The sequence below is a fragment of the Monodelphis domestica genome, chromosome 4 (genome assembly GCF_027887165.1).
Source record: "Monodelphis domestica isolate mMonDom1 chromosome 4, mMonDom1.pri, whole genome shotgun sequence".
In the NCBI taxonomy this organism is placed as follows: domain Eukaryota; kingdom Metazoa; phylum Chordata; class Mammalia; order Didelphimorphia; family Didelphidae; genus Monodelphis; species Monodelphis domestica.
In genome coordinates, this window is record NC_077230.1 from 346,558,658 (window position 1) to 346,577,609 (window position 18,952).

Consider the following 18,952-nt stretch of genomic DNA (forward strand, 5'->3'; position numbering starts at 1 on the left):
CGCAATTCTACTGGGTTAGCCAGCTTTTCTTAAACAGCAGCAGTACCTGTCTTACCTGTTTCTGTTTTTCTCTCTCAAATTAGAGGTAAAAGAAAAGGGAAATGTAATTCTAGGAGGCTTTACCTCCCTTAAACTCTAGGTGGTGATGAAGGGCATTAGCTGGAACTTCAGTCTTCTTGCAGCCAATCAAGAACTGGTAGCCAAAAATTTCTTGTCAACTGATAACTCTTGCTACTGGTATCTTCAAACAGCTCCAACTGCTCTTGGTCCCATACTGTTCTCCAGCTGTTTTTCAAAGCCTAAGCTTCCTGTCTCCTAACTCCTATACATTTTAATAGTTTAAATAAGACTCTCCTGGCTCTTAGCAAAGCACTATTTACTCAAAAGTGAAACACCAAACTCACCAAATTTCCTCTAAAGTTTACGAATTTTCTTGAAGTTTTAAAGATGTGACTTTGTAAATGTACTGCTTTTCCTTCTTGTGTTGTCCTTTTATTTTTTCTTTGAAAGCTGCTATCATGTAAGTTGTAAACTGCTGTCAACAACTGACTCATATTTGCAACAAAAGAATGATTCTTGATTCTTCAGTTTCTCTCATCCTATATACCAATTAGTTGTTAAGTCTTCCCCTCCATCTCATTATCTCTCCCCCAAAGGAATGGGAAGTCTTTATAGTCTCATATAAAGATTATGCCAATTAGGCAAGGGAGATATAAATCATTTTCATAATTTCAAAAAAGAATTCTGTGTCATATTATTATGGTATTGTTAAGTATTCTATTTTCTCTATATAGGAATAACTTCTGAGAGATTTGTATGTCTATACATACAATGCATAAAAGAGCTAAGAATTTCCCCAATGATCTGTCTGAGAGACCCCCCATTAAATATGTCTCTCTCAAGGAACATCTTATTTAGTGGCATTTGGCCTACCAAATGCTCAACTAACCATTGCCAAAGAAAATTTTAAAGTAGAAAGAGTCTTAATCCTTAATAGATATGAGGTTCTGACATAGTAACAGTTTTGGATGAGAAAATACGTATATGAAGTTTATTAAATATCCTCTCTTCTTTCAGTCTCTGTAACAGATTGGTGGGAAAATATGGGCAGTACTAAAAGTACATGAGCTCTTAAGTTCATAACATATAACTGGTGGATAAAATTGGGCAATCTAATTAACCTAGGTCATGTTTTCTTGTATCCCTGCAAGCTGTTTATAGTAATTAGGGATGGCAGGTGCTGAAAAAAACAGGCCTTAGGCTAGTCTGAGCAGACTCAGGACTAAGACTGTGGTACCACAGCCCTACTTGTCTAATGTTAGAGGGAGAAACCAAGGAAGTGTTAATAGCCTTAGAACCCCCAAGGTCAGAGGAAAGTCTTTCCTAAACCTAATATCTTAACCCAAAATCTAGTGTGCCCAGCTCACATGTGTATAGTGAATACACTCACAGGAGATAAATAATCCATAAAAGTGCATAGTACAGGTTTCAAAAGATTTATTTTTAGCAGAGCTCTAAAGACCCAAATAATTTCATGTGTTAATGGTACATATTACTAAGGAAGTCAAGTGGGATGGAAAAAGGCCAGCATGGAAATGAGAAGGAAGTCTTAAAATGGAAGTTTGTATGCATAAAGATAAGCAAAAAAGCCAGAGCTTATGCTCAAGCCTCAGCTGTGGAACAGTAGCCACCAAGTAGATTACAAATAGAGAAAATTATATATGCCATCATACATCAACCTTTCCTTAAATTTCACTGAAAAAATTAAGGCTATTCTCCTAGAGTTCCCTCTTCTTCCCTATTCCTCATCTCACATCACCCAGATATCTTGATATTATCTCTTCCCTCCCTCAGTCTCACATAGTAAACCCTTTCCTTGCCAGGGCAAACTTTTTTACACATACAAGTGATCCCATTCCATCTCATCTCCAGAAGATTGTCCCTTCCAACATCCAGACTCTCTCTCCCTGACTACTGGTTGCTTCCCTACTGTCTATATCCTCAAAAAACTTTCTCTTGACCCATCACCCCCTTGCTATTTATTATCCTATATCTCCCTCTCCCTTAGTGGCTAAACTCTTTGAAAAGGCTGCCTATAATAAGTGCCTCTACTTCCTTTTCTCTCACTTTCTTAAATCTGCTATATGGTTTCTGACCTTGTCATTTAACTGAAACTTTCTCCAAAGTTACCAATGATCTTTTTTTTTTTACCCTTACCTTCTGTCTTAGAATCAATACTAAGTATTGGTTCTGAGGCAGAAAAGTGAGAAGGGCTATATAACTGGGGTTGTGACTTCCCTAAGGTCACAAAGCTAGGAAGTGTCTGAGGCAAGATTTGAATCCAGGACTTCCCCTCTCCTGTGATCACCAGTAAAAATGTTAAGTATCATTTATATGAAAATCAGAAAACATTTAAGCCAGAAGGGACCTTATATCAGAATGTCAAAATGGGGTAGGAAGGGATGAGAAGGGATTTTATAAACCATTTTAGAAATGAGGACATTAAGAAACAGTGAGGAAGTAACTTGTTCAAAGTCAAACTTGGTCCATCCAGCTAAAATACTTCCAATTCCATGTACTTCTGATTCTGACTCATTGCCAACAAGTGGTTCTGCCTGGAAAGAACATGACTTACCTCAGGTGCAATGATCAGGTGCTTGTACCTGCCGATGCCGTGGGTGGGCTGGGACTTGTAGGGCCGGGTGCTGCTCAGTAAAATGCTGCCTTGAAGAGAAAAAAGAAGTCAGAGTAGTTTCTAGCCTCCTTTATGGAAAGGCATGCCTTAGAGTCATACAGCCAGGAACTCTCTGAAGTGGAAAAGACCACAGATCATCTAGTCCATCAACTTTATATAGAAATAAAAAGGCCAGAGAAATATATTCAAGATCATACAACTTAATGGTAGAGCCAGGATTAAGAATTTAGGGTTTCTGACTTTTAGCTCAATATTTTTTCTGGTAAATTGCTTACCAGAGTCAGGTACGTTGCTTGGCATAACCTGTGCCCTGGTCAGGGTTCTACTCTGCCCCTAGTTCATTGTCCTCCATTTCACTCATTTGTCAAGCAGTGCCCAGGGGCAAACCATTCTACCCATGGGCTGCTTTCCTTACATGTACAATGAGAGGACTAACAAGAAGATTACAGAGGTCTGTCTCTTCAAGTGTTAGTGGGGACCTATCTATCACTTCACATGAAATACCCCTCTACTACAACTGATTTCTGCTTGTTAATGAATCCTTTGTACACATCACATGATCAATAACACTTACACTGCTACCCTACACAGCAAGGCATCTTCTAGCCTCCAGCCCTTCCATTTAGAGGCTAAAGCAATGATCCAGCTTCCTTACACAGGCACAATGCAACTGATGGATGGTTTTGCAAGGGTAGTTACAATACCCTTGAGCCAACTAACCTCTTCCCTACAGTTCAACAATTTTTTAATCCTTTTTTCTTTTGTCATTATCAATGGGAGAGAATTTGGAATGTGAAAGGTTGCTTTTTGTAGGGATTTCAGAGGTAGAAAACATAAAATTTAGCTTCAAAATTACATTTGACTTAGACTAAATTTAAAAGCACCCAGATTTCCTGAGAACAACCAAGGGTTGATGGATAAAAGCTAAAACCCAGCCCAGAGGATTTCAGTGAATGTTAGCCCTTTAGAGGAAGTCATAAAAAGGGGGGAAGGGGGAAACAGGGACACAACAAAATGGAGGACTAAAGCAAAAGCAAGAGAGACAGCCAGTCAATAAGTATTTAAGTGCTTACAATGTGTCAGGCACTATGATAAATGCTGAAGATACAAAAGAGGCAAAAGATAGTCCCTGCCCTCAAAGAGTTTATAATCTAAGCAGAGAAATAGAGGCTGAGAAATGACAATGCTGAGTTGGGACAGTAGAGAAAACAGGCAAGAATGAAGCTAGAAAAACAGGAAGAACCACAGATGAGCTGGAATTGAAAATGTTGGACATAAATTGGCAATTTATTCAAGTAAATGTTTTCTGAATTGCATTTCAAGAGTTAGGGTTATCATCAAGAACTTCAGTTTGCTAACTGGGACACTAATACATTGCAGGTGGAGTTGTGAATTGACTCAACCATTAAGGAAGGCAATTTGAAATTATCCCCACCGGGCTTTAAAAGAAGGCAGGTCCTTAGATTCAGCAATACTACTACTACTAGGTTTGTATCCCAAAGATATTTAAAAAATGGAGAAGACCTGTTTGTACAAAAATTTTTTATAGCTGCACTTTTTGTGGTGGTAAAAAATTAGAAAATGAGAGTATTAGGATTAAGCCATAAGGCTAATGAGGACTATTTGGAGTAATTGGTATTTTAGTAGTTAAGGACAGGGTAAAGAATAGTGGGTAAGGTTTCTTTAAGGCCAGCCAGACAGAATCTTGGGAAGGGTGCCTGTTGGAATTCTGGGTAGCCTGAGTGAGTTGGTTTCCCAACTGCAGATCTGCATAGCAGGGGTGGGGGTCTCCTGGAGGTTTCTTTTTTCCTGGGAGGAAGGCTAGTATTTGTTCCTTGGAACACTGAAAAAAAAACCCAGTGGCAGGTGAAGGAAGAGAACAGGTTATATTTTCTAGAATAAGTTTGTGGGGGGAAATCAACAGAAAAGAGAGTCTGTTTTTCCTTTGTATGGCTGCTGAGAGAGCCAAGCCATTCTTCCGCATGCTTAAGCTGAAAATCCTAGCTAGGCCTGGGAGGGCTGGCAGTGGGCAGAGAGAGTGAATAATCAAACTGATTTAAAGCTGAAAGAGATCTAAGGAGACTGAAAGAGACTGTGTTTTTCCTCTGTGTGGCTGGAGACAGAGGCAGCCATTTTTGAGGTCTATGTAGGCCCAGAAGCCTGATCTAGTCTGAAGAGTGGTAGCTGACAGATTCAGAGACATACATAGACAGTAACTTGTTTATAATTAAGAGAATTAGTAAATAGCATAGGTTACTTAGAATAGACCCTAAGAATTAGCAAAGATTAAGGAGCTATAAGAAAGCTCAAGGAAACTTGAGCATAAAGCAAATCCTCTAGAACTAGAAGGGAATGGGTAAAAGTTTGGATCCCCTTTTAGACGTAGAATAGAAAACATATGATTTATCACTTGTTTATATGGGTATATGATTTGGGGTTTGGGTTGGAAAAATAATTTCAGATTGTTGTTCACAGGACATGTCCCCGTAACTATCTTTTAATAACAAGAAAGTGGTCAACCTCAGAATACCTACTATATGTCTTTCTTCCCACTAAAGGGTCAAGCTCATAAAGAACAAGTAAATCTATCACTAAAAATGTGCTGCTGTGGACAACCCATACTTTGCTTATTAATACCACTGATTCTCTGGCCCCCTCACTATAGAAACTTGTCCAAATCATGTCTTTCTTCCCCCACCCCCCAAGCATTCAAGAGGATCCCATATTTAATAATTCAGTGGAGGTCCTTGATTTACCTTGGGTCCCTTTTAATGGGTCCCTTTTAACTTTTTCTTCATCTCTTTATGCCCTGACAGGACCCCCTACACTCTTCTCCTTTACAATAGGATAATCTCTAATGGAGAGGTAGCCTTTCTCCACCAAGTCCAATACTCTTAATGTACTCTTGATCCCAACACCTCCTACCTCTCATTTTCTCCAGAAAATTGTTTTTACTATAATCTTCCTTTATAATATCTCTCACATCTGAATACAAATGTGGTTCTTCCCTGCTGTCTATAAAGATATTTGAGTCTCCATATTAACCTTCATTAGATCCTATTTGATTGCTCTTTTCTAACATCACTCCTCCCTTTCTCAGCCAAAAACCTTGAAAAAGCCATCTTCATTCATTGCCTACATTTCTCCTCCTCTTAAACTTCTCTGGTCTCTTTGCAATCTAGCTTTACACCAGTGGTGTCAAACTCAAATAGAAATGGATCCCAGCAGGCCACTATTAACTTGGAAAATTACAAATTAACAATCTCAGTTGTATTATATTTTTAATTATTTTGTGAAACATTTCCCAATTACACTTTAATTTGCTTCGGCAGCCTGGAAGTTGGACACTTCTGCTTTAGATAATATCACTCACCTGAAATTGTTCTTTTCAAAGTTACCTCCTAATGTAAAATCTAATGTCTTGGGGGCTAAGTGGATTAACAGCTAGCCCCAGAGATAAGAGGTCCAGGGTTCACACTTCCTAGCTCTGTGACCTGGAGCAAGTCACTTAACCCCCATTGCCTAACCCTTACTTTCTTCTGCCTTAGACAAAACATAGGGTTTAAAAAAAAAAAATCCAATGCCCTTTGATCAATATTTATCCTTCTAGACCTCCTTTTTCCATTTCCATTGCTGACCACTCTCTTTCTCACTCTCACTAATTATGGATATACCTCAAGGCTCTCTTCTCTTTTATGTCTTGAGGCTCTTAACTTTGTTACTAGAGTAATTTCAATACAGCAAGTTCTATTTATTTATAAAAATCAATTCCAGAGCTCTTTATCAAGCCCTACTCTTTGCCCTAAGTTCCAGCCCTGAATCACCAACTGCTTATCAGATATTTTGAAAGGCATTTCAAATTCAACATGATCTTCCAAACCTTCCTTTTTCTATTAAAGATGCCACCATCCATCCAGTTACCCAAATTTGCAATCTCAGAGTCATTCTCAACTCCTCTCATTTATTCCATATACCCAATCAGTTGCCAAATTTTGTCATTTCTATCCTCATCACATCTCTTACAATTGTCTTCTCTCTAATCACACAACTATCAACCTATCTTTAGTCTCTCCCCACTCTAATTCATCCTCCATGCAGATACCAAAGTGATACAAAGTCAGACCATGTGACTCTCTGTTAGAGTCCAGGGGGAGAAGAGCCCCAAAGGCTCAGACCAGGGACTGAGGGTCCCTTAGGTAGGATCGAGAAATAAAGACAAGAGAAAGCTTTTTGGGGTCAGAAGGGCTGCAGGAGCTGATGGCCACTGAAAGCAGTTTATTGAATGGGGCAGGGTTTATAAAGGAAAAAACCATAAGAATGAGGAGCAGGGGGTGCAAGAATACATGTAGGGTTCAGCTAGTTCATGGTTAAATGAGTAAAAAAACATGTTTTTCTCAAGACTGCTTTTTTGGACATCTGCATCTACTCCCTAAGATATTTTGTCTGCTAAGGTAGGGGAGATGTCCAGTTCCAACCTTTGTCCTTAGACCTAGAACATTATTTCCCCTAGCCTTATTTGTCTCTGTCAACTCTCAGCACCTCACCCCCCCACTCAATAAACATTGGTGGTTCTATTTTACATCTAGGATCAAATAGAGAGTTCTATTTAAAACTCTTTATAACTTTTTTAAAATTAATTTAGTCAATTTAGAGCATTATTCCTTGATTACAAGAATCCCATTATTTTCCTCCCCCCTCTCTCCCCACCCTTCCTGAGCTGATGCACAATTTTATTGGGTATTGCATGTGTCCTTGATCAGAACCTATTTCCATGCTTTGTTGTTTGCACTAGGATATTCATTTAGAGTCTACATTCCCAACCATATCCCTTCGACCCATGTGATTAAGCAGTTGTTTTTCTTCAGTGTTTCTACTCCCACAGTTTTTCCTCTGAATGTGAATAGTGTTTTCCTCATAGATCCCTCCAAGTTGTTCAGGATCATTGCATTGCCACTAATGGAGAAGTCTATTACATTCAGTTATACCACAGTATATCAGTCTCTGTGTATAATGTTCTCCTGGTTCTGCTCCTTTCGCTCTACAATCACTTCCTGGAGGTTATTTCAGTTCACATGGAATTCCTCCACTTTATTATTCCTTTGAGCACAATAGTATTCCATCACCAGCAGCAATTTGTTCAGCCATTCCCCAATCGGAGGGCATCCCCTCATTTTCCAATTTTTTGTCACCACAAAGAACGCAGCTATGAATATTCTTGTACAAGTCCTTTTCCTTATTATCTCTTTGGGGTGTAAACCCAGCAGTTCTATGGCTGGATCAAAGGGCAGATAGTCTTTTATTGTCCTTTGGGCATAGTTCCAAATTGCCCTCCAGAATGGCTGGATCAATTCATAACTCCACCAGCAATGAATATCCTGACTTTACCACATCCCCTCCAGCATTCATTACTTTCCTTTGCTGTCAGGTTAGCCAATCTGCTAGGTGTGAGGTGATATGTCAGAGTTGTTTTGATTTGCATTTCTCCGATTATAAGAGATTTAAAATACTTTTTCATGTGCTTATTAATAGTTATGATTTCTTTAACTGAAAATTGCCTACTCATGTCCTTTGCCCATTTATCAATTGGAGAATAGCTTGATTTTTTTGTACACTTGATTTAGCTCTTTATAAATTTGAGTAATTAGACCTTTGTCAGAGGTTTTTGTTATGAAGATTATTTCCCAATTTGTTGCTTCCCTTCTAATTTTGGTTGCATTGGTTTTGTTTGTACAAGACCTTTTAAATTTGATGTAATCAAAATTTTGTATTTTGTGATTTTTTGCTTGGTTTTAAATTCTTTCCTTTCCCAAAGATCTGGCATGTATACTATTCTGTGTTCACATAATTTGCTTATAGTTTCCTTCTTTATATTCAAGTCATTCACCCATTCTAAGTTTATCTTGGTGTAGGGTGTGAAATGTTGATCCAGCCCCAAACTCTCCCATACTGTCTTCCAATTTTCCCAGCAGTTTTTATCAAATAGTGGGTTTTGGTTCCAAAAGCTGGGATCTTTGGGTTTATCATAGACTATCTTGCTGAGGTCACTTACCCCAAGTTTATTCCACTGATCCTCCTTTCTGTCTCTTAGCCAGTACCAAATTGTTTTGATGACTACTGCTTTATAGTATAGTTTGAGATCAGGGATTGCAAGGCCTCCTTCCTTCACATTTTTTTTCATGATTTCCCTGGATATCCTTGATCTTTTGTTCTTCCAAATGAACTTTCTTATGGTTTTGTTTAATTCAGTAAAAAAAGTTTTTTGGTAGTTCACTTAATAAGTACTTAATAAGGCACTTAATAAGTATAATAAGAATAAGCACTTAATAAGGCACTTAATAAGTAAATTAATTTGGGTAGCACTGTCATTTTTATTATGTTAGCTCATCCTACCCCTGAGCAGTCAATATTTTTCCAATTGTTTAGATCTAGTTTTAATTGTGTGGAGAGTTTTTTGTAGTTGTGTTTATATAGTTCCTGTGTTTGTCTTGGCAGATAGAATCCTAAGTATTTTATATGGTCTAGGGTGATTTTAAATGGAATTTCTCCTTCTAATTCTTGCTGCTGAGTTGTGTTGGAAATATATAGAAATGCTAATGACTTATGTGGGTTTATTTTGTATCCTGCAACTTTGCTAAAGTTGTTGATTATTTCAACTAGCTCTTTGGTTGATTCTCTGGGGTTCTTTAAGTAGACCATCATATCATCTGCAAATAGTGATAGCTTGGTCTCCTCATTGCCTATTTTAATACCTTCAATTTCTTTTTCTTCTCTATAAAACTCTTTATAACATGACCCCAATCCTATGTTTTCCAGTCTTTTTACATGTACTCTGCAGTTCAGTAATATTAATCTTTTTGCTATTCTTCATACATAGATATCCCACCTCCTATTTTTGTGCTTTTGTACTGTATTCCTCCTGCCTAAAATATCCACTCTTCTCATCTGTGTCTCCTGGAATCTCTGATTTGCTTCCTGACACCTCAAAGGTGAGCTTCTACTGAGATGAATTGATTGCAGAGTGAAATGAGCAGAACCAGGAGAACACTGTACATAGTGACGATAATAGTTAAAATGATGTTCAACTGGGAAAAACATTAACTACTCTGACTGAGACAATTACAATGGACCCAGACTGAAAAATGTTATCTACCTCCAGAGAGAGAACTGAAGAATACTAAGTACAGAATGAAGTATTTTTTTTTTCACTTTTTCATAATGTGATTAATGTGGAAATATTTTTGCATGATTTCATGTATGTGAAAAGGAATTCTTTATTCTCTTTGTCTATTTTGAGTTAAAAAACCAAAAACTTAAAAATACCCCTACTTAACGCTAAATAAAAGAGTTCACAGTTACTTGGAGAGCTCCACCCTTTTAACTCAATCAGTCTGAAACTTGTGAATCCTTTGATAAGAGTTTATACCCTCAGAAGATGAGACATGGATCCCACAGACACTGACCCCCTGGACAGTGCTAGGCAATTTGGAAGCTGTATTTGGTCCCCGTAAAGTGGAGGAAGGGACAGGAAGTGACATGGGAAAATATTATAAACAGGCCTGAACTTCCTGTCCAAGGGGTCTTTTTGGCTTGGAGCTTCAGCTGGTGACTTGCCTTTTGGAAGTGACCTTGGCTTTTGGGACTGCTCCTTTGATCTTTGGCTTGGATCTTCTCCTGGAGAGTCAGTTTGGACTGGGACTTTGGCTCCTGGACTGCTTCTATGAGGACTGCTCCTGGATCTTCTCCTTTGGAGTCCATCTTGGGTGAGTGAGTAGCTGGCCTTCCTTTCCTGGCTTCTGGAGAGATTAGTGTTCAAGAAAGGTTTTCCCCTTTTGGGTGGAACACTGGGTCCTCTAGTCAAGGGTTAACGAGCCCTGCCAGGCTGGGCTGGGTACCAGAGCAACATTTAGTGTGATAGGCTAAACACCTTTTCTACCTTCTTCTTACATTTCTCTACTTTCATCTTTCTACCTCTTTTGTAAATAAAGCTACTAAAAGTCATTTTGGCTTGCGCTATAATATTTTTAAATTGGTGACTACAATATTAATTTAGAATTCTCATATATTTAGTCAAACTCTTAATTTAATTCCTTGTATATAATGTCCTTTAAATTTCTTGCCTTCTCAATAGGTGGGGGAAGGAGAAAAAGAAAAGGAATTTTGACCTGTAAATAAAAATTAACTTTTTTTTTTTCCCCAAAAAGGTGACCGTCTACATGATACCTTTCTTGGCGTAGTTCCACACTGCCTTCCTCCCATACACAGTACTAGTGCCTTCTTCAAGGTTACCTTCAAAATACCTGTATTCACAGGTATTTTATTAGAAAGAGGGAAAGATAGCAGCTCTCAAATTGTATTACAAAGTGGTAATAATAAAAACAATATGGCATTGGCTAAGAAATAGAGTGGGAGAGCACCAGAATAGATTAAGTATACACAGAAGTAAATGACCATAATAATGCAGTATTTAATAAATACAAAGATCTGAGCTTTGGGGACAAAGAGTCACTATCTGACAAAAATTGCTGGGAAAACTGGAAAACAATATGGCAGAAAGTAGGTATAGACCAACATCTCATACCATGTACCAAGATTAGGTAAAAATGGGTACATGAATGGTATACATAAAGGGTGATACACCATAAGCAAATTAGGGAAGGGTGGAATAGTTTACTGGTCAGCTCTATGGAAAAGGGATGAATTTATGACCAAATAAGAGGTAAGAGGACATTACAAGGTGAAAAATGAATAATTTTTACAATATGAAATTTAAAATGATTTATGTGAACAAAACAAATACAACCAAGATTAGAAGGAACACAGAAAGCTGGGAAAATTGTCTCTGATAAAGGCCCAATTTCTCAAATATATAGAGAATTGAGTTAAATTTGTCAGAATATAAGTCATTCTCCAATTGCCATATGGTCAAAGGACATGATCAGGCAATTTTCAGATAAAGAAATTAATGTTATCTACAATCATGTGAAAAAATGGTCTAAATCACTACTAATTAGAGAAATGCAAATGAAAACACATCTGAGGTACCACCACACAGCTGATTGGCTAATATGAAAGAAAAGGAAAGTTACATGTTGGAAGGGATGTGGGAAAATTGAGACACTAATGCATCGTTAGTGGAGTTGTAAATTGATCCAATCATTCTGGAGAGAAATTTGGAACAATTCCCAAAAGGCTATAAAATTGCACATACCCTTTGATCCAGCAATTCTACTATTATGTCTACGTCCCAAAAAGATCACTCCCTCCCCCCCCAAAAAAAAGGAGAGAAAAGGACTTATTTGTAAAGATATTTATGGCAGCTCTTTTTTTTTTCTGATGGCAAAAAAAATTGTAAATTGAGAGGATATCCCATCAATTGGGGAATGGCTAAATAAGTTTTGGTATATATAATTGTAATGAATACAGTTGTGCTAGGAGAAATGAGCAGGATGTTCTCAGAAAAACATGAAGACTTGTATGAACTGATAAAAAGTGAAGTGAGCAAAGCCAGGAGAATATTATGACAGCAATTATACAATGATCAACTGTGAATGACAGCTATTCTCAGTAATGATCCAATACAAATTCTGAAGGACTTATGATAAAAAATGCTATACACCTCCAGAGAAATGATGGGAGTCTGAAAGCAGATTAAAGCATACCATTTTCCATTTTTCACCTTACTTATTTTTTTTTTTGAGGGGTGGGAGGGGGTAGGTGGTATGTGTCTTTTAGAATGAGGGCAGAGACTATTTCACTTTTATCTTTATATTGCCAACATCTAGTATAGTGCTAGCAACACAGAAGGCACTTAAATTTTTTTTGATTAACTGGTTCATTCATTCAAACATTAAAAAAATACTAATTGAGAGGCTACTTTATTTAACTCATTGTGTTGTGCCATGCCTAATACAAGAAGAAGCACTGTGGTGAAGCAGAAAAAGAAGTGGTCTCTGAGCTAGGAAGAATAGTTCAAGAGATGCTTCTGACACACAATGGCCATGTGATTCTGGGTAAGCCACTTAATCTTTCTCTGCCCCAGGTAAATCTTTAAGAGTAAATGTGATAGAAAAACTGTTATTCTTCATTGATAGGAATTTCCTACAGCAATGTAATTTTAGGAAATTCCCTCCAGCAATGTGATTTAAAGTCTGGGACAAAATCATAGGTGTAATATTTAGTGGTCTTTTTCAGACACTTATAATGAAGAAGGAATACTGGATTCATGAAGGTTCTATAAATGAATCCCAAAGTTCTGGCAGGTGTCACCCAGCCGTATCATAATCAGAGATCTAAATCAGTTAAGCACTGGGTGAAGCTTTTGCCAGTAGTCCTAACAAAGGTATCTGCCATCCTCCCACTAAAGTTTCCCACAGGAAACAGATAAAGGTAGAGAGAGCTCAGGTCACTGGCTGATGTTTCTGAAACTGGTCCTTACCTTAGAAGATTACAGAGCTCTTCATGGAATGGCAATATGTTGCTGGAGGTTAGGGTTACCTGGATTGTATCTGTATAACTTAAATGGTTGTATTCCTGTATTATTTGTATATATATATATATATATATATATATATATATATATATATATATATATATATATATATATATATATATATATATATATTCCTAGGAAAATTTTGAGTACTGATTTCTGTTTAAAGTCTTATAAACAGAGCACAGCTAAATCACCCACCAAAGGGTTACAGATAGACTATGTATGTGTCCATTGTCCAAGGACTAATCTAGCAAAGTGAACAAAGGGATCATCACTCTTAAGTTGCCATCAAGGGATAAATTTTCTTGACCATCACATTGACATCACATTCTCAATTTACTAAGGTGAGAAATGTTTGTAATCTGGGTTAGGGAAAGAAAAACCCAAATCAAGGAACTAATAGATCAATGAAATAATTACGAAAGGAATAAAGGAGCAAAATATCTTAGTAGAAATGAAAAATATATTTGATTTAAAATCTCTGGTTTCTGATTCTATGACCTACTTTGGGGCCACAAAACAAAAAAAAATTTAATCACCACAACACTTGGTCATGACTGAACCTGTCTGATCTGCTGTTGATATTCCCTGGCAATCAAGCACTTTCAGTTGTAGTTTGGGACAATTTCTATAATTACAGCAGTTGGTTAATTAAGAAGTTGGTTCAAATCACTGTTAAATTAACAAATCCCTGCCCTGAAATGGAAAGCTTTGGTCAATTTACCAGTGGTTAAACCATTTAATTAGTCAATTGTTTTAATTATAGAATTTACAATGCTTTAAAAACCTATGATTGCCAATGAATTCAACTGATTTTTTTTTCCTTCTTTGGCTTGTTCTGCATCATTAAATTGGGTCTCCTGCTGCCACATTAACATAAGCCTCTTGAGAGAAGTGACAGCACTTTTCCTAAATGAAGACAGTAAACTCCAGAGTTTCAAATAGAAGCTTAGAAAATCTTTCAATTATCACATTTTTAAAAGGAAATAATCACAAATTTTCTCATCAGTTTGAGGGCAGGATGACAGAGTGCCTTTCAACACATCAGATCAGATTAGCCTTCAATCTCTTTGGTTACTGAAATGCTCAATCCAGAATTTGGGAGAGACAACTATTTGTATTATTTTAATCTTGTTTCTCTCAGCCGTTTTTTTTATTAATTTGGAAAGAAATTATCTGAGGACAAGTGACTATCTTGTTACAAATTTTGCACTTAATGATCAGTGGACTATTGCAGAAGCTAAGAAAATGACTGGTTTTATGATGAAGAGTATTCAGATGTTAAGTTCATCTACAGCCTCATGAAAAGCATCCAGGAGCAGGTAGAACAACAGTTTCTGCTGCTCCGATTTTTAAACATTATGGAAGAAATAATTCCCTAAGAATCAGTCAATAATAAATGTTTATTAAGCACCTACTGTGTACCAGGTATTGTGCTAAGCATTAGATCAAAGAACTATAGTGTGGAAAAGACCTTGAGAGAGATCACCTTATCTAAACCACTACTCTAGGGATAAGGCTGTTATTGGACATAGCCAAGAAATAGTCCATTGACATCAGTTTGACCCTCCAGGGATGAAAAGCCCACTGTCTCACAGCAACATCTATTCTTCAGCTGAATAGCTCCAATTAATTATGAGGTTTTTTTCCTACTGAGTCAAAGGTCTATCACACTTATGTCTCTCATCCAGAACCTTCTCATTCTAACAATGCTGTGAGCTGCTGACATCCCTCAATGCAACCACCTATCTCAATAATCCCTATCTCAAAAAGTCTCAAAGCAGTCTCCTAAAATTTGCAAAAAAAAATCTTCATTTGAAAACTTTTGTGAACATGATTTTATTTCAAAGTAGTGTTTAAAGTACTCAAAAGGCACCTTTTATACCCTTTAGTAGTATACCAGATTTATGTAAAATCAGATAGTTCCTTGAAAAAAATTATCCCATCATAGAGAAACAGACAAAGAAGAAATACCAAAGGCTCACATTGTTAGACTCTCTTTTGTCAACTTTCTTTTGTCAATCAAGTTAATCAAACTACTTCCTGGACCAGTTGAGAAATCAGGGCATTTATTTTAGGCCTGTTTGTTTTTCTTAGACAGCCAATCATGAGAGAGGCTCTAGAGTGTGATAGATTCAGTCACTTATTCATTCAAAAAAACAGTTTCTGAGTGCCTATTACAAACAATAAAAGTGAAAGCCTGGTCTCCTAAAAAAATCAGAAATCTGAAGGCAGGGAGAGATGTTAGAACTTTAGAAATCTAGATTTAAAAAAGGCTCAGGAAGAGATCTTAGAACCTAGAACAGACTGTCAAAACTAGAAGGTGCCACAAGAACAGTCAATATTATATCTGAAAGGAACCTTACAGATAGTTTAATAAATTCCACCTCAAAGAGGAAACTGATATAGCCAGTCACTGGTAAAACTACAACCAAAATCCAAATCTCACGGCTCTACAATAAAGATTGACCCCCTCTCAATAAACCTAGTTCTTTTTGGCTTTGAGACTTTAATTCTCTTATTTGCATTCTTGTGCTTAGAAATTACACAGTAGAGAAGTCTCTAGGTCTCAAGACCAAAATACCCAAAGCCTTGTAAGAGGACTTCTTTTATGCTCAAAGAATCATTGGTAGAAGTCACTTGATGGTAACTTTAAAGTCACTTGATAGACAAGGAGAAAGTGGGGGAGCCTGAACCCGACTTTCTAACCCTGATGATGTCAATGATGATGTGTACTAAGATGACCAGGGTAAATGGGAGGTGCCAAGCTCCCAAACAAGGCAAAAGCTCCATGATGTATACTGGGGTATATACAAAGGTGAAGGGGTATCACCAGGCTTCTAATGAAGGAAAAAGCCTCTATACTAATGAAGGCCAAGCCACAAGTTCAAGACCATAATTGCTGAGGGTGCATGATATAGCAAATTAAAGGCTAAGGTTAAAACTGAGACCTATGCTAACAATGATTAACTATGCAAAAGCAATTCTTTACTTTGGTTCAAAACCTTACTTATACTAAAATAATCACAAAAGGCCTACTAAAATCATCACTTATGCTAACATTATTTAACTCATCTCAGAATTACAATTATGATTATCTAAATACTACTAATAACATTTAAATCTAATCATATAAGGGGGCAGGGGATTTTTCACTCACAACTACTATAACACTTCTGTATTAGAGCACTAAGCTGGACTTCTGGCCAAGACAAATGCCTGAACAGAGGCAGACCACTCAATTCCCAAAACTTATTCCAGTAAGAACCTAAATTTCATAACGGACCAAATTAACAATCAATCTAATGAGAAACTACAGTTAAGTGATTTCTTCTGCCTCAAACTAAACAAAAGGTCAGCTCATAGGCGATAGGAAAGCCCCAGCAAATAAGATAACAACCTGTTAACACAGGCCAAAGACATGTGGCCCATGAGGTTCTGTGTCTAGAGGCAGCAAGAGCAGAAGGGCACTCTAAAAAAGCCCCAGAGGAGAGACCTTATAATACCTGGGCAGCAGCAATGACTTTTGCCACATAGCAGCATTCAGATTAAGATAGCCTAGGGACCTAGGGGCTCCAGAGAAGCCATAAAGGGATCTAAAAATCAAACACTTTGAACCCCAAAGATTCTAGGTAGATTCTAACCCTAAGAGGTGAAGGTCACTCAAAGGAATCCAGGGTAAGACTAAATAGAGATCACTATCTTTCCCACAGAGAGGCACTTGGTCTTGCCATTGACACACAAGAACCCAATTCAAGATGAAAAAATCAAAGAAAACACCAACTAGTATCAAAAATTATTGGAGACCTAGAGACTTCTCAAAAAAAAAAGGAAAAAGCAACTCTAAAATAATTGCAAGCAGAGACTTGAGGGGAGAAAGGGAGGGACAGGAATTTTTCAAAAGGCCTGTGTGACTATCTAGAAGAAATAAAATAAAAGATTTAAAAATATGAAATAAGAGCTATTGAGAAAAGAATTAGAAGGCAAATAATTTAGAAAAGTGGTAATCCTTACCCAGGTAAGACTCACCAAATGTAGAAATTATTATATACTTTTTAAAATAAACAGGCAGAATAAGGTGAAAATCTACAGTTCCATGGGCAATTCTCTTTTTTGTGTTTTGCTATGTGTATGAAAAATATTCTTTTTTTGGGTTCATAATAAAAAAATAGAACTTTAAAATAATATTTTGCTTCTGGAAGGTGGGTATACCTTCTGAACTATTTTTTCAAAACATGTGTTTATATTATTCTAGGCAAGATAATAATGGAAGACTAGCAATAGTTTTATTCAAGGAAAAGTTGCTCACCTGCAGAATAGCTGGGATTCTCTCCTTTCAGTTGGAATCTAAAGAAAAACAATATTGAAAATGATGAATTGATCACATTTCACTTATACATTACACTTAGATAAACCTCAAAAGTTCTAAAGAAAGACTAATTATATCATGCAAAAGACTCTCTTTACCAAAGTAATTCATATACCAAGGTGACCAAGGATTGATTTTTCCCTGTGCTATAAACCATTGCTATACTCTCTTTATAAATTGATCTTTAACCTAAATATTAAAAAAAAAATCAAAAAATAGAATTGGAAAATAGAAAAACAGATATTCTCCCCCTACATATACGAAGGGGTGGGGTGGGGGGTGAGGACAGGACTCCAAACCATACAAGAAACAAAAGCGATCAGGAGATCACAAAAGAAAAACCCCCAGCATATTTCAAATATAGGTAGAAAAATATGAGCAACTGTCATTTAGGGAATAATCTACATCAGATATCTCTGTTAAGGATCAGAGGGCAGGGCCAAGTCGTAAGGGATTAACAAAAATATATAAGACAGCCATTTTCCCAATACATAAGTGGACAAAAGTTATGAAAAAATAATTTCAAACTATTAACAATCATATGTAAGACAGTTCTAAATCACCAATATTAAGAAAAATACATGTCAAAACAACCCTACGTCATGCTTAGAAAATTGTCAAAGATGACAAATGATGGAAAGAATCAATGTTAGTAGTTACTTCAGCAAGGAAGAAATACTGTTAGAACTGTAAATTGTTCTAATATTTTAAAAAACCATTTGGAATCATGCTTTTTTTAAAAAAGTGACTAAAATTGGCTTTTATTACAGAGGTAGAATACTACATATACTTATAGACAGAGATGATCTGCCAATTATTTTTGTTAACTCTTCTTTTTCTTTTTTTTTTATTGCTTTGTTATATGGAAAGGCTCCACTGCATAGGGAAGCAAAGGAATTTTATTCAGAAATGAATGTGACATAAAAACAAGAAATATTTCTTAAAATTTTATAATAAGGGAAACCTCACTGGAAGGAGATATATATTCAGAGATGACTAACATAAAAAAAAGAGCTATAAAACTTAAAAAATACTCATTGATAATGTTGTATTTGCTAGCATGACTTCAAAATTATTTCAATTACAGAGTTTTGAACCCTGGATTCTTCTGTCAACTGCTGGGTGACAAATAATGAGAAAGTGATTAGCAGGAATAGATAACAGAGAGCAGAGACCAAACTGAGGAGGAGATTCAAAATCATATCATTTCAGGATCAAAGGAAAATGGGACACATTTAGTATGGTAAAGAGAAGACTGAACAGAGATAGTGTCTTCTAGAATTCTGAAGCATTGCCATAGGAAAGAGTAAATGGACTTTTTTTTTGAACATTCATATAAGAACTTCCTAACAATTGGAACCATTCAAAGGTAAAATAGATCATTTGGGTAGTTAAT

General features: G+C 36.7%; 1 protein-coding gene across 1 annotated transcript in view; it reads right to left on the minus strand.

Annotated features, from left to right (window-relative positions):
- The window catches only part of MRPL48 (mitochondrial ribosomal protein L48), a 74,800-nt gene that overhangs the window by 37,781 nt on the left and 18,067 nt on the right, over positions 1–18,952 (minus strand). The window contains exons 3-4 of the mRNA XM_007490996.3: positions 17,497–17,534; positions 2,636–2,724 (exon numbers count right to left, since the gene is read on the minus strand). Of these exons, the coding sequence (XP_007491058.1) occupies positions 2,636–2,724; positions 17,497–17,534 (127 nt within the window). The remainder of the gene's footprint in view (positions 1–2,635; positions 2,725–17,496; positions 17,535–18,952) is intronic.